Below are 10682 nucleotides of genomic sequence, written 5' to 3' on the forward strand. Positions count from 1 at the left end.
GTCCCTCCATCCTTCCTTCCGTCCTTCCATCCTTCCTTCCGTCCTTCCTCTCATGTTCCCCAGCTGCCACTTTCCTGCCATTTCAGAGCTGCCTTTCCCTGGCCACCCCCTCAGCCTCAGCTGCTTTCAGACACCCACCGCACTGCTCTACATATGAAAATGAGCTGTCACATTTTCCAGCCCCTGAAGCAGAGATTATTTTTGGGAGAGGTGGTTTTGACAGTTCTGTGCTGCAGTTCAGGGGCAGAGCACAGGGCAGGCTCTGTCTGTGCAGGGGGAGGAGGCGGGGGCACAGCAGCTCAACTCATAGGCTGTACCCTCAGAAGGGACTGGAGGTCTGGGGGGACACAGAAAGCTCCTGTGGGGTACGGGAGTCAAGGAGCAGTTACGTCTCCCCACTTCTGAGGGCTGCTCTTTCCCAGCCCAAGGCCGGCTGCCAGCAGCGCTGCTGCAGGACACGCCACTGAGATGACAGCGACACGCCTGCGGAGGATGGGCACAGGGAAGTCCCTCTCCGCTCTCTCGAACAAAGTCCCTCAGCCCTGGCAGCATCCCTGTCACCTCCTGGCACCAGGCAGTCTCTCACAGAGCCCACGCTCCTGCCACGCACCACGTTCAGCATCCAGACCTCACCTGAAGACGTGGCCGAAGTTCCTGAAGGGGGAAAGTGGAAGAGGATTCTGACCCACCAGTCCAGCCTCAGCCGTTCCGTGCATTGACTCCAGCTGCTCAGTGCCTAACACAGAACTTGCGGGGCCAGAAGGTCCCGTGGCACCTGGATGGCAGCAGCAGACGCGGGCTGACATGGTGGGAACAGAGCCCAGGGGTGAGGGGAGGTAATAACACAGGAGAACGAGCAGGAGGTTTCCTAAGGGACCGGCACAGCAGAGACTGACAGGCAGAGCTGCTGCAGAGGGCGGCTCTGGAAATTCAACAGCACAGGCCACCCCCAGTGGCAGCTTATGTTGCAAGCAGCTAAAAATGATAAAAGTATTTCATGATACAGACCTTTAGTTCATGTCGGTAACTGAATTTTTAACACTGAAGTTCTCATTAAGTCAGTGAAACTTTTGTGTATATACATTACATACACATAAGGGTGAAAAAAGTGACAAAGATCTGCCCAATTTTCTGCTGAGTTGCAGGAAGCGGCTCTTAGTTTTGTGAGTGAAGTTATCATGTAAGGTTAAATTCTAATGCTGGTGCAATTTGTAGAGATTTAGTTTTAGGGGCAATAATGTGCTTTGAAAGATATTTCAAAATGTTTTAAATAAGAACAATTACAATCACAAAAACCATGACAGAACCTGCTATGAAACACTGAATTTCACCAAGAACTATTGTGTACTAGTCTCATAACCTTTATTTCAGCTGTAGCGAATGCAGACTTAAGAGCCTGGAAGTCTTTCCCCAGCTGTGCCTCATGTGACGGTAGCGCTGTTTGGCAAAGCAGAGCATGTTCCCGGAGTCAAGCAACCATTACAACTTTTTTTCCTGATTTCAGTGGGAAACACACAGCAAACACACTTTCTCCTGTTAAGACACCCAGAGATGTGAGATCCAGTGGAGTAATTTGTAAAAAACTATTTGCTTCTACTAGCACAAAGGATCTGGATCACCCTGAAGTGAATTATCTTTTGGGAATTCCCTCTAGAAGAGGCAGTCAAGCCAACCAGTTTCCCTGCAGGCTCGGCAGGGATCTCATAAAATCTGGCCAAAAGGCAACTCAGGTTACACAACTGAAACAGAAGATGGGAGATGCAGGCTTCCCTCCATCAAGCGGCACGTTTTCTCAGCCGTGACAACCCTGGAAGCTGCAGGAGCGAGGAGAGAGGGATCCCGCCATTGGCGGTCTGGTGAAGGGGCACAGCAGGGAGAGTGTCCTGCCACATGTGCACGGGGTACCGCGTGAAGCCGAGTGACAGAAATTCCAGCTGTACGTGTCAGTGGAAAGACTGGAATTAAAGCAATACCAAAAGAATGTGTCTTCCTGAGAGTAATATTACCAGTCTTCTGTCAATACACAAGTATTTGAACTAATTAAGAATTGGTTTAAATTACATTTTGCCCTCTGTGTTTTGCAACTGTTATATCCTCATTATTCGGGCTGAAGAAACTGCTGGTTTGATACTCTTGCAGTATATTTTTCACTTTCAGACATAACTGAACATTCTGGGAGATTTCCAGGCAAGTTACAGGAGGACATAACCTGCTGTCAGACCCCTTCTGTCAATTGAGAACTGCTGATGAGGGGAAGAATTAAGCAGAATGAGAGAACACTGGACCACACCACCACTGAAAAGGGGAAAGACAGGAAAACGTATCTTAGAAGAAAAAGTAGAAAAATGCTCTGAGTGAACGAGGCTAGACTGCCTAGGAGGAGGGGAGATCTCTGAAGTGAAGCCGAACAAATAGGAGAAATGGAACCGAACCATAAGGAAGCATCAGCGGTATTTGCAGAGCGGAGCGGCACTCTGGCACCAGCCCGGCTCAGGATCCCACTCCCAGGTGCTGACACGCGCAACCACCGCTTCTGCCTTTGTTAAAACTTTCAGAGAGGACAAAGAATCTGCCTTAAGCCCAGAAGGCAGGGAGCCGCCCTCACGGCCGTGCAGCGCCGCGGGCTGCAGACACCCAGCTGCCGGCAGCCAGCCGGACGGCGGCGCGGGGCGGGGGGCGCGGGCAGGATCAGCCGGACACCGCCCGGGCTGCGGAGCCGTGTGCCCGCGGGGCTGGGGTTTCCCCCGAGCCCCGGACGCCACAGGGTTTCCGCCCGAGGGGGGCAGCGCTCGGAGCAGGCCCGGGACGTCCGGGGGGCTGCGGCTGCAAACCCGACGCCAGCCCGATGCTGACAGAGACCCAACCCCACCGCCCCGCAAGCACGCCGGCGGCGTGGGTCCGGCCGGGCGGCACCCACAGGTGCCCAGGCGCCCAGCAAGGGGCTCGTCTTTCCCCCGTAGGGGCCCCAGACAGGCCCGCCTCCCCCGCTCCAGCTCAGCGCGGCGGGGAGCGGGCGGGTGGGGGCCGCGCCGGGGAGGCTGCGGCTGCTCCCGCTCCCGCTCCCCCTCCCGCCCGCGGCCGCGTGACCTCATGCACGAGGAAGCGCGAGGCAGCGCCGGCCGCCCCCGCCGCTCCCACCCGGACGCGGGGGGGGGGAGGGGAGCAGGCAGCACTGACTCAGCCGGTGCCGGGGACTCACCGCGCGCACGCCGCGCTGACACTCTGGCCACGCCGCGGGGCAGCCGCCGATCACGCGCAGGGGCAGGGCGCCCATTGGCCGCCGCCTCACACACCTTTGCCGGCGATTGGCGGGGGCAGCCGGGAGCCACGCCCCGCCCCCGCCCGCGCGGGGCCGGGGGAGCCGCCACCTGAATGGGGAGCGGCGAACAAAAAGAGGAAAATAAAGGAGCGAGTGGAGAGCGGCGGCGGCGCGTGCTCCGGTCAGCCTCGGCTCCCGCCACCGGTGAGTGGCGGCCCCGCCCGGCGGGACTGCGGGCCCTGCAGGGACATCCCCGCGGCTGTGCGGGGAGAACGGGGTGTCCCGAAGCGGGGAGGGAGTCCCCGGGGGTGGAGCGGCAGGGGGACGCCGAAGGGACGGACGGGGGCAGCGGGCGGTCCGGGCGGGAGGAGAGACCACGGGTAGCGGAACAGGCGGGAGATTGGGCTGAGTCGGCGGCTGGACGCGGTGAGCCGCGGCGGGGGGACCGGGGCTGCGGGGTGACGAGAAAAAGCAGGGGAGCTCCTGCGCGGAGGGCCGGCCGCAGAGAGACCTGCGTGGGGGGCGGGCGAGCAAAGCGGCGGCAGGGAGGGAGCTGCTGGGAACCTGTTGGCACCGCCGGGCCGGCGACGTGCAGCCCGTGTTCCCGGGCGCGCCCGGCGCGGCGGGTGGGTGGCGGCAAGCGAGCCGGCGGTGCGGGGAAGATCCAGCCGCAGTCCCCACGCCCCCGCCGGTGTCGCGGCCCCGTTTCCCGCGGGAACGCCGCGTCGCTTCCCTTCCCCCGCGGCGGATGTGGCGGCGCTGACCCCAACCCGCCCTGAGGCGAGGCGGCTGCCCCGGCCGGGCTTCCCCCGCCCGGAGGGGCGGGCGCGGCCCCGCTGGCTCCTTCCTGCCGGGCTGAGGGCGGGGGCGGCCGCGCGGGAAACTGGGGGAAAGGTCGGCGCGCCGAGCAGGCGCTGATCACGCTTTGTTCACACGCCGCCGCCCCGGCCGCGCCTCGCCCGGCGCCGGCCAATGGGCGCCGGCGCGGGGAGCCAATCAGAGGAGGGCGGGGGCGGGCGGCGGGAGCGCCGCGGGGTCCGCTGAGGTGAGGGTGGCGCGCGCCCAGGGCCGCGCCCCTCCCGGGCCCCTGCGCCCGCCTCCGTGAGGAGCCGCGTCGCAGCCGGGACTGCAGCTGCCTGCGCACACGGCCGCGGGGAAGGAGGCTCTGCCACCCACGCCACCGGGGCGGCGGCAGGAATTCACCAGCGGCGGCAGGCGCCATGCCCAGAAATCGAAAGCTGCGTTAGGGTAATAGTGGCACATACAGGCTAGGAGGCTTTCTGAGGGGGCTGGTTCTGTGAGGTGGTCCGTTAGATGATGAATATATATCATATATATATATAAAAGTTCTCCAGGTTGGTGATTTTCCTTGCATATGTGTGTGAGACCTTTTGAATGTTTTCTGGAATGTTTTCAGTAGCTAATACCTTTTGAAGAAAGTGTTCCTCAGTCCCAATACGGTCCTTTCTCATGTGTCAAAAATAAACACAAATACTGAGGGCTGTGTTTAAAGCAAAGCTGGAAGGGTGGTGGGATGGAGGAGGAAGTTTTGGGGTTTTTGTGAAGTGTTTTGTTGAGCTTTCAGACACAACACTTGCAATATGGAATAATTTAAACCGTTGCTTAAGATTTCGGGGGAGTTCTTTTGTCTCAAGAAAATATATAATCTTCACCACATGGCCGAATTTCCCCACCAACAACTATATAAAAATATTATATAAATAAGAAGGAGGGCAGGAAAATACAGGCATACCTCCCATGTGACCGAGCATATTTATCTTGCACAGATTGCTTTGTTTGGTTTTTACGATGACTTATAACTAAGTGCAAAGTATTCAAACTTAACATCAGGTTTAAAGTTTCCTTTTTTCCTCTGACTGAAGCAGGAGGAAGAAATGGAGATTATGACTGAGAAACAGAGAGATACTCGATATTTCTGGAACAATACACCTGAAAAAAGCGATTATGAGGCTGTGGAAGCCCTTATTTCTATGAGTTGCAACTGGAAATCAGACTTCAAAAAACAGGCAGAAATGAGACCTATAACTCCAGCGTCTGATGTGTCAGAAGAGAGTGACGAGTCTTTGCTTCCTGGAGCAGCAGACTTTAATGCGATACCAGCATTTGTAAGTTTTTGAATTTGTGTATGTGTGCGTGCTTGTTTTTAGGAATTAGTGTGGCAATGTGTGGGTAACGTGCCCCTCTTACTGTGTCTCTCTCCCCGCACAGTGCCTGACCCCCCCCTACAGCCCATCTGACTTGGAGGTGTCGCAGATGGTCCGTCCAGGGACACCCGCCGCAGCCCCTGGCAAGTCACTGTCAGAGGCAGCCAAAGCTCCTCTGGCTGCCCCGTGCAGGGAGGTGGAGCGGCCTCCAAAGGCTCGAGCGACAAGTGTGATCCGCCACACGGCTGATGCCCAGCTTTGTAATCGCCAAACCTGCCCGGTGAGAGCAGCCAGCCTGCTGAAATACCAGGACAGTGTTTTGAGGGAAACAAACAGTAAACAAGATGCCAAAGCAGAGCAGTCGGTGGAGAGCAGCGGAGCCAGCGATGGGAGCAGTGAGCTGCTGGCAGCAGAAGGAAGAACTGCAGAAGCAGCTGCCAGCCCGGTGCCCTGGACAAAGCCATCGGTCAGCGGGCACCAGCCTGTCTCTGGGTCGGAGCAGCAGCTGGTGCCGGTGGCACCGCCATGCCCTGTCCCACGCAGCGGAGCACCCCCCGTGCCAGTGATTTGCCAGATGGTCCCTCTGCCTGCAAACAACAACGTTGTGACGGCCGTAGTGCCCAACACCACACCAAGCCCGCAGCCGGCTATCTGTCAGCCCATGGTCTTCATGGGCACCCAGGTTCCCAAAGGTGCTGTTATGTTTGTGGTGCCCCAGCCAGTTGTGCAGAGCACAAAGGCTCCCATTATTAGTCCAAATGGCACGAGACTCTCTCCCATTGCCCCTGCTCCTGGCTTTGTACCTTCTGCAGCAAAAAACACTCCTCCGGTTGATTCTTCAAGAATAAGAAGTCACATTTGCAGCTACCCAGGATGTGGGAAAACGTACTTCAAGAGCTCCCATTTGAAGGCTCATGTCAGAACACACACAGGTTGGTCACTGGTGCTGGATGTTAAAAAGGAATGTGGAAAATTGCAACTATGTAGACAACTTGTTAGTTCTAGCGATGACCGGATTTGTTGAGGGAACAAATTGTGGGGCAGCAATGAAATACTTTTTTTGTCAGTGTGTGTTACAGTGCTGCCTAATCTCTGACAGGAAATCACCCGGGTGGGGGGAGGAGGGAGTTGACTCAGCGGTTTGTTTGTGCTGGTGTTGCTTCGTGTCAGAAGCTGTTCAGTAATGGTTCTTACCAGCGTGGAAGCAAGGCCTTGCACAATGTAGAGCGTGCTTTTCCAGGGGCAAAGACACCTTATTAGGTTTCTCCACAGGAATGATTTTGTCAGAAGTGGGCAAAACTCAGAGGGTCTTTTATGAAAGAATATAAGGATCGACTCCAAACTATTCCTTTTTCAGGTTTAATAACCATTTTATTTACTTTAGAGTAACTTCTCTACACCTCAGCTCTTCTTCAGCAGTAGCAAAGAGAGTCATATATATTTTCACATAGGCTCACAGTTCACAGACCAGAGCTCTGTTACATAAACGTTATATTACAGGCTGTGTTTCAGGGGTAGTTTTGGGCACGCTCAGTTGTAATCTGCCATTTATGTGGAGCCGAGAGTTAAAATCTGCTGTTTTGAGATGTAAAGAGCATTTCAAACTACTCGGTTTCCAGGGGTTTGTTGACCCTTGGTGCTACTTAGCCTTGAGGATAGTGAGTCTGCATGTTTAATATTGGTATGTAAACATTTTTTCACATTTCATTTATACATAAAATAATTAATATTTATTGAGATTTTTGCCTCAATTGTCATAATAGAAACTTCTCTTAACAAAAGTCAAATCCTGCCGGTCAAGGCAACAGTGTTTGTTGCTCAGTTATGAAGTTAGTACTTATGTGTTTTGGTTTTGTTTTTTTTTCTTTTAGGAGAAAAGCCATTTAGTTGTAGTTGGAAAGGCTGTGAGAGAAGGTTTGCACGGTCTGATGAACTGTCTCGCCATCGCAGAACACATACCGGGGAGAAGAAGTTTGCCTGCCCGATGTGTGAGCGGCGGTTTATGAGAAGCGACCACTTAACAAAGCACGTGCGTCGCCACTTATCGGCTAAGAAGTTACCGAACTGGCAAATGGAAGTGAGCAAGTTAAACGATATTGCTGTGCCGCAAACATCTGCGACCACCCAGTGAAAGGACTTGCTCTGGAGACTGTGGAATTAACTGTTGTCACTGGGAGATGCCAGCTGAAAAAAGGCTTTTGCTGCCGTTCTGTGGTTCTCCCGCGCTGGCTGCTGGGGGCGGTGCAGCAGAGAGGCAAAGGCACTCTGCACTCGGTCACAAAAAGTGTTGCTGCGAGAACCAGTGGCTGACTGGAATAGCGGGTGTCTTTTGCACTGGTGAGGGGGGAGAAAAAGGGAAGGTTCTAGAGCAGAGCAGCACACATTGTGGAAGTTTCGAATTTTGCAAATTATTCATATACGCTCTACATCAGTCACACATCAGTGTTACTGAAGGTTTGCTGCTGACGCTTGAGACCAACTCTGATTTTAACTTCCAGTTGTCAATCTTTAGTACAAGACAGACTAGGAAGACAGCAATGTACAGGCGCAGGCTTGAAAGCCCAAAATGCATCTAGGTAAGATAATCTAAATCAGTTTTCCTACTTCTGCCAACTTTTCATGGTAGGAATCCTATCATCCTGTCCATTCCCCAGCCCCGTCCTCGGCGGTGATTTCATGCCAGACTCCTGGAGATTTCAGGGCTGTCCCCTGCACGGGGTGTTGAACACACTCAGCTTTACATCTGCTGTCCAGGGGGATCAGAAGGGGCAGCTGTAGGGTGGGAGTGTTTCTGAATCCTTGTTAATTTTGTAATATTTTCCCAGCCTCTCTGGCAAGCTTTGCAATTATTACAATTGGTTGTACCTGGGCATCGTACGATGCTTCTGCTTTTGTGTTGCTTACTGTTTCCTTTACACCTGCTCACGGTTCTGTAGCACTGTGTTTTTCACAGATGGATACACTGCACTTTTAAGAGAAATATCATAACTGGGTTGGGTTGATTAAGGAAGAAGACCAAGTATCTTGGACTTCTTGATCATGTTATTCTTTGAAAGACAGTTTATAATAAAAAAGAAATGGGTATATTATGTATTGTATTAACTTAGAAAGTTGTGATTCAAAAAGTGATAGGAGGCAGTCAAGACACCGGCCTGGAATTTGAACTATAGCTTTTGTGTCAAATAATGCATCAACTTTCACTATTTCTATTTTATCATATGTTGATGACATATCAGAAAGTGAACAGTTTGAAAATAGTGTATTAGATACGCTTTTTGTGACTACTTTAAAGATTTGCACATTTCTTATGTTGTACTTTATACTTTGTTTACAATAAAACCAACTTTCTTTAATTGACCTTTTTTTAAATTCGTAGTGGTACTTAGCCACTTGCAAGGAAAATAACCTCAAAACAAAATTAGTGTCCACCATTATGTGTCTTGACCTATGAAACGCTGTCTCAACTTCTGATATTTTGTTAAGCTTCATAGAGCCAACTGGATTGCAATTTCAAGTCTGCACCTACTACTCTGAGTCTCTGTTTTGTTGTGGGCTTTTATTCTCTGCACTCTTCATCTTCCCTCCCTTTCTGCAAGCACCCAAGGATAAGTGTCCTTATGTGGGCCATTATAACACTGGTAAAGGTATTTCTGTTTTTGTTGGTGATGGAACCGCGCAGTCCTCCCTAGGATGGAGGCCGGCCCCTGTTTCTGATGGCCTGGCTGGCTGGTGGAAGTGGTGTCTGCGACTGCGGCAGTGTGGGACCCAGCAGTGTGGGACCTGGCTCACAGGGCCCAGGAGTAGCTGGAGGGCAGCGAGGAGATGTCCTGTCCCCAGAGCTGTCTGACAGGGCAGGGAGGCTGGGGGTTCACTCTCTGGGCAGTGGTTGGGCCCTGTGGTTTCTCTGCCTTCCTCTGCCTGCATGCAGGGGTGGCCACGCAGAACTGTCTTGGGGGTTCTTCTAGTTCCCGCCTGCCCTGCCCTGCCTGCAGGGATGCCCAGATTTCCCAGCTGCCTGGCTGCTGACTCAGCGCCCTGCCCTGCGGGGTGTTTGGGGCAGGACCACTCCTTCCTTACCCTGCTGACGCAGTGCCCTATGCAGGGAAAACCTGAGTCACTGCCTCGCTTGTTCCAGGGGCAATGCGCCATTGCAGCCTAACGCAACAGAGATGCTTCCCAGGAGCCCGGGTCCCGCTCCCCCATCTTGCTTCAGTGTATTTTCTGGTTCATGGGCATAGAGAAAACAATTTAACAGCTCTGGGTGTGAAGCCCTTCTAGATCTGCAGCTAGCCATTGCGCTAGGAAGCTGGGTCTCCCTGCCAGCTCTTACTGACCCACTGGACCTTGAATTCAGTTTTGTGCCGTGGCTCCATGTAAGGAGGGCATGAAGAAAGTGCCACCCCCACTGTCATCTTGTCCACTGTGTGGTGGGCTTGCAACTCCGTCTACCTCAGCAGGGAACTGAGTTTAAGTCTGACTTCCCAGGTGAGTGGTCTCAGGCTGGCTGTGCAATCAAAGGGCAAGAAGGAGAGTTTCTGTGCTGGGCCATCTCTGCTGCCTCTGTTTTCCAAAGGAAATGGACTGCTGGTGCTTGTCGTGTGGCACCCAGCCGAGGAAGTGTGTGTGGGGCATGCCCTGAGAGCACCCACTGGCAGCAACCCTGGGGGGGCTGCAGGGGAAAGCCTGTTTCTGGTATTGCTGTCAGCTGAGTAAAATACAGTTTCTCACTCTAAATACAGAATTTAACAGTAAGAAGTGCACTTCTGACTGGTTCCAGCCGAAGGCACAGCTGTAATTGTGAGTTTACTTCACATGCCATTTTTTAAAGCTTAACCGTGTAAGGCAACTGGAAATTAAACCAGCCATTCGAGGGTTTAATCCAAGTCTAACCTGAAAAATGTAGTTGAAGGGACATTATTAGACACCTTTTTCAAGGCTGTCTTTATTGTGCAATCAAATTTGGTTCCATAGCAGGAAACTTTTCATGACATTTCCACAGATTTCTGTGAAAAATTAGGGTTTTCTTACTCCTTGGTGTTAACCAAAACCACATCTCAAGTTTTGTCCTCCTATTTGGGTTCAATGATGAAGCCAGACAGGAACGTAAACCCAAAAGCTCTCAGCAAACCCCCATGGCTGGCGCCGGCTGGTGTTTGCTGTGCAGACACCTGGCTCTGGGAATCCAATCTGAATTGCTCCAGATCAGCGTAGGCTCTTGGAAGCAGATTTCTGACGTATCTATAAACCTTCATCCTGCT

General features: G+C 53.1%; 1 protein-coding gene across 1 annotated transcript; it reads left to right on the top strand.

The window, feature by feature from the left end:
• The first annotated feature begins 3401 nt into the window (after positions 1–3401).
• KLF10 (KLF transcription factor 10) lies at positions 3402–8074 on the top strand. The gene is made up of 4 exons (XM_080364307.1): positions 3402–3463; positions 5146–5385; positions 5489–6356; positions 7296–8074. The coding sequence occupies exons 2-4, from the start codon at positions 5155–5157 to the stop codon at positions 7553–7555; spliced, it is 1359 nt and encodes a 452-aa protein (XP_080220433.1). The 5' UTR covers positions 3402–3463; positions 5146–5154; the 3' UTR covers positions 7556–8074.
• Positions 8075–10682: the final 2608 nt, after the last annotated feature.

The sequence above is a fragment of the Nesoenas mayeri genome, assembly GCF_963082525.1.
Source record: "Nesoenas mayeri genome assembly, chromosome: 2".
In the NCBI taxonomy this organism is placed as follows: domain Eukaryota; kingdom Metazoa; phylum Chordata; class Aves; order Columbiformes; family Columbidae; genus Nesoenas; species Nesoenas mayeri.

Excerpts from the sequence above, each read along its gene's own strand:
- KLF10 (XM_080364307.1), top strand. The coding sequence starts at position 5,155 with ATGGAGATTATGACTGAGAAACAGAGAGATACTCGATATTTCTGGAAC. Across the intron at positions 5,386-5,488 it reads TTAATGCGATACCAGCATTT|TGCCTGACCCCCCCCTACAG; the intron begins GTAAGTTTTTGA and ends CTCCCCGCACAG. Across the intron at positions 6,357-7,295 it reads TCATGTCAGAACACACACAG|GAGAAAAGCCATTTAGTTGT; the intron begins GTTGGTCACTGG and ends TTTTTCTTTTAG.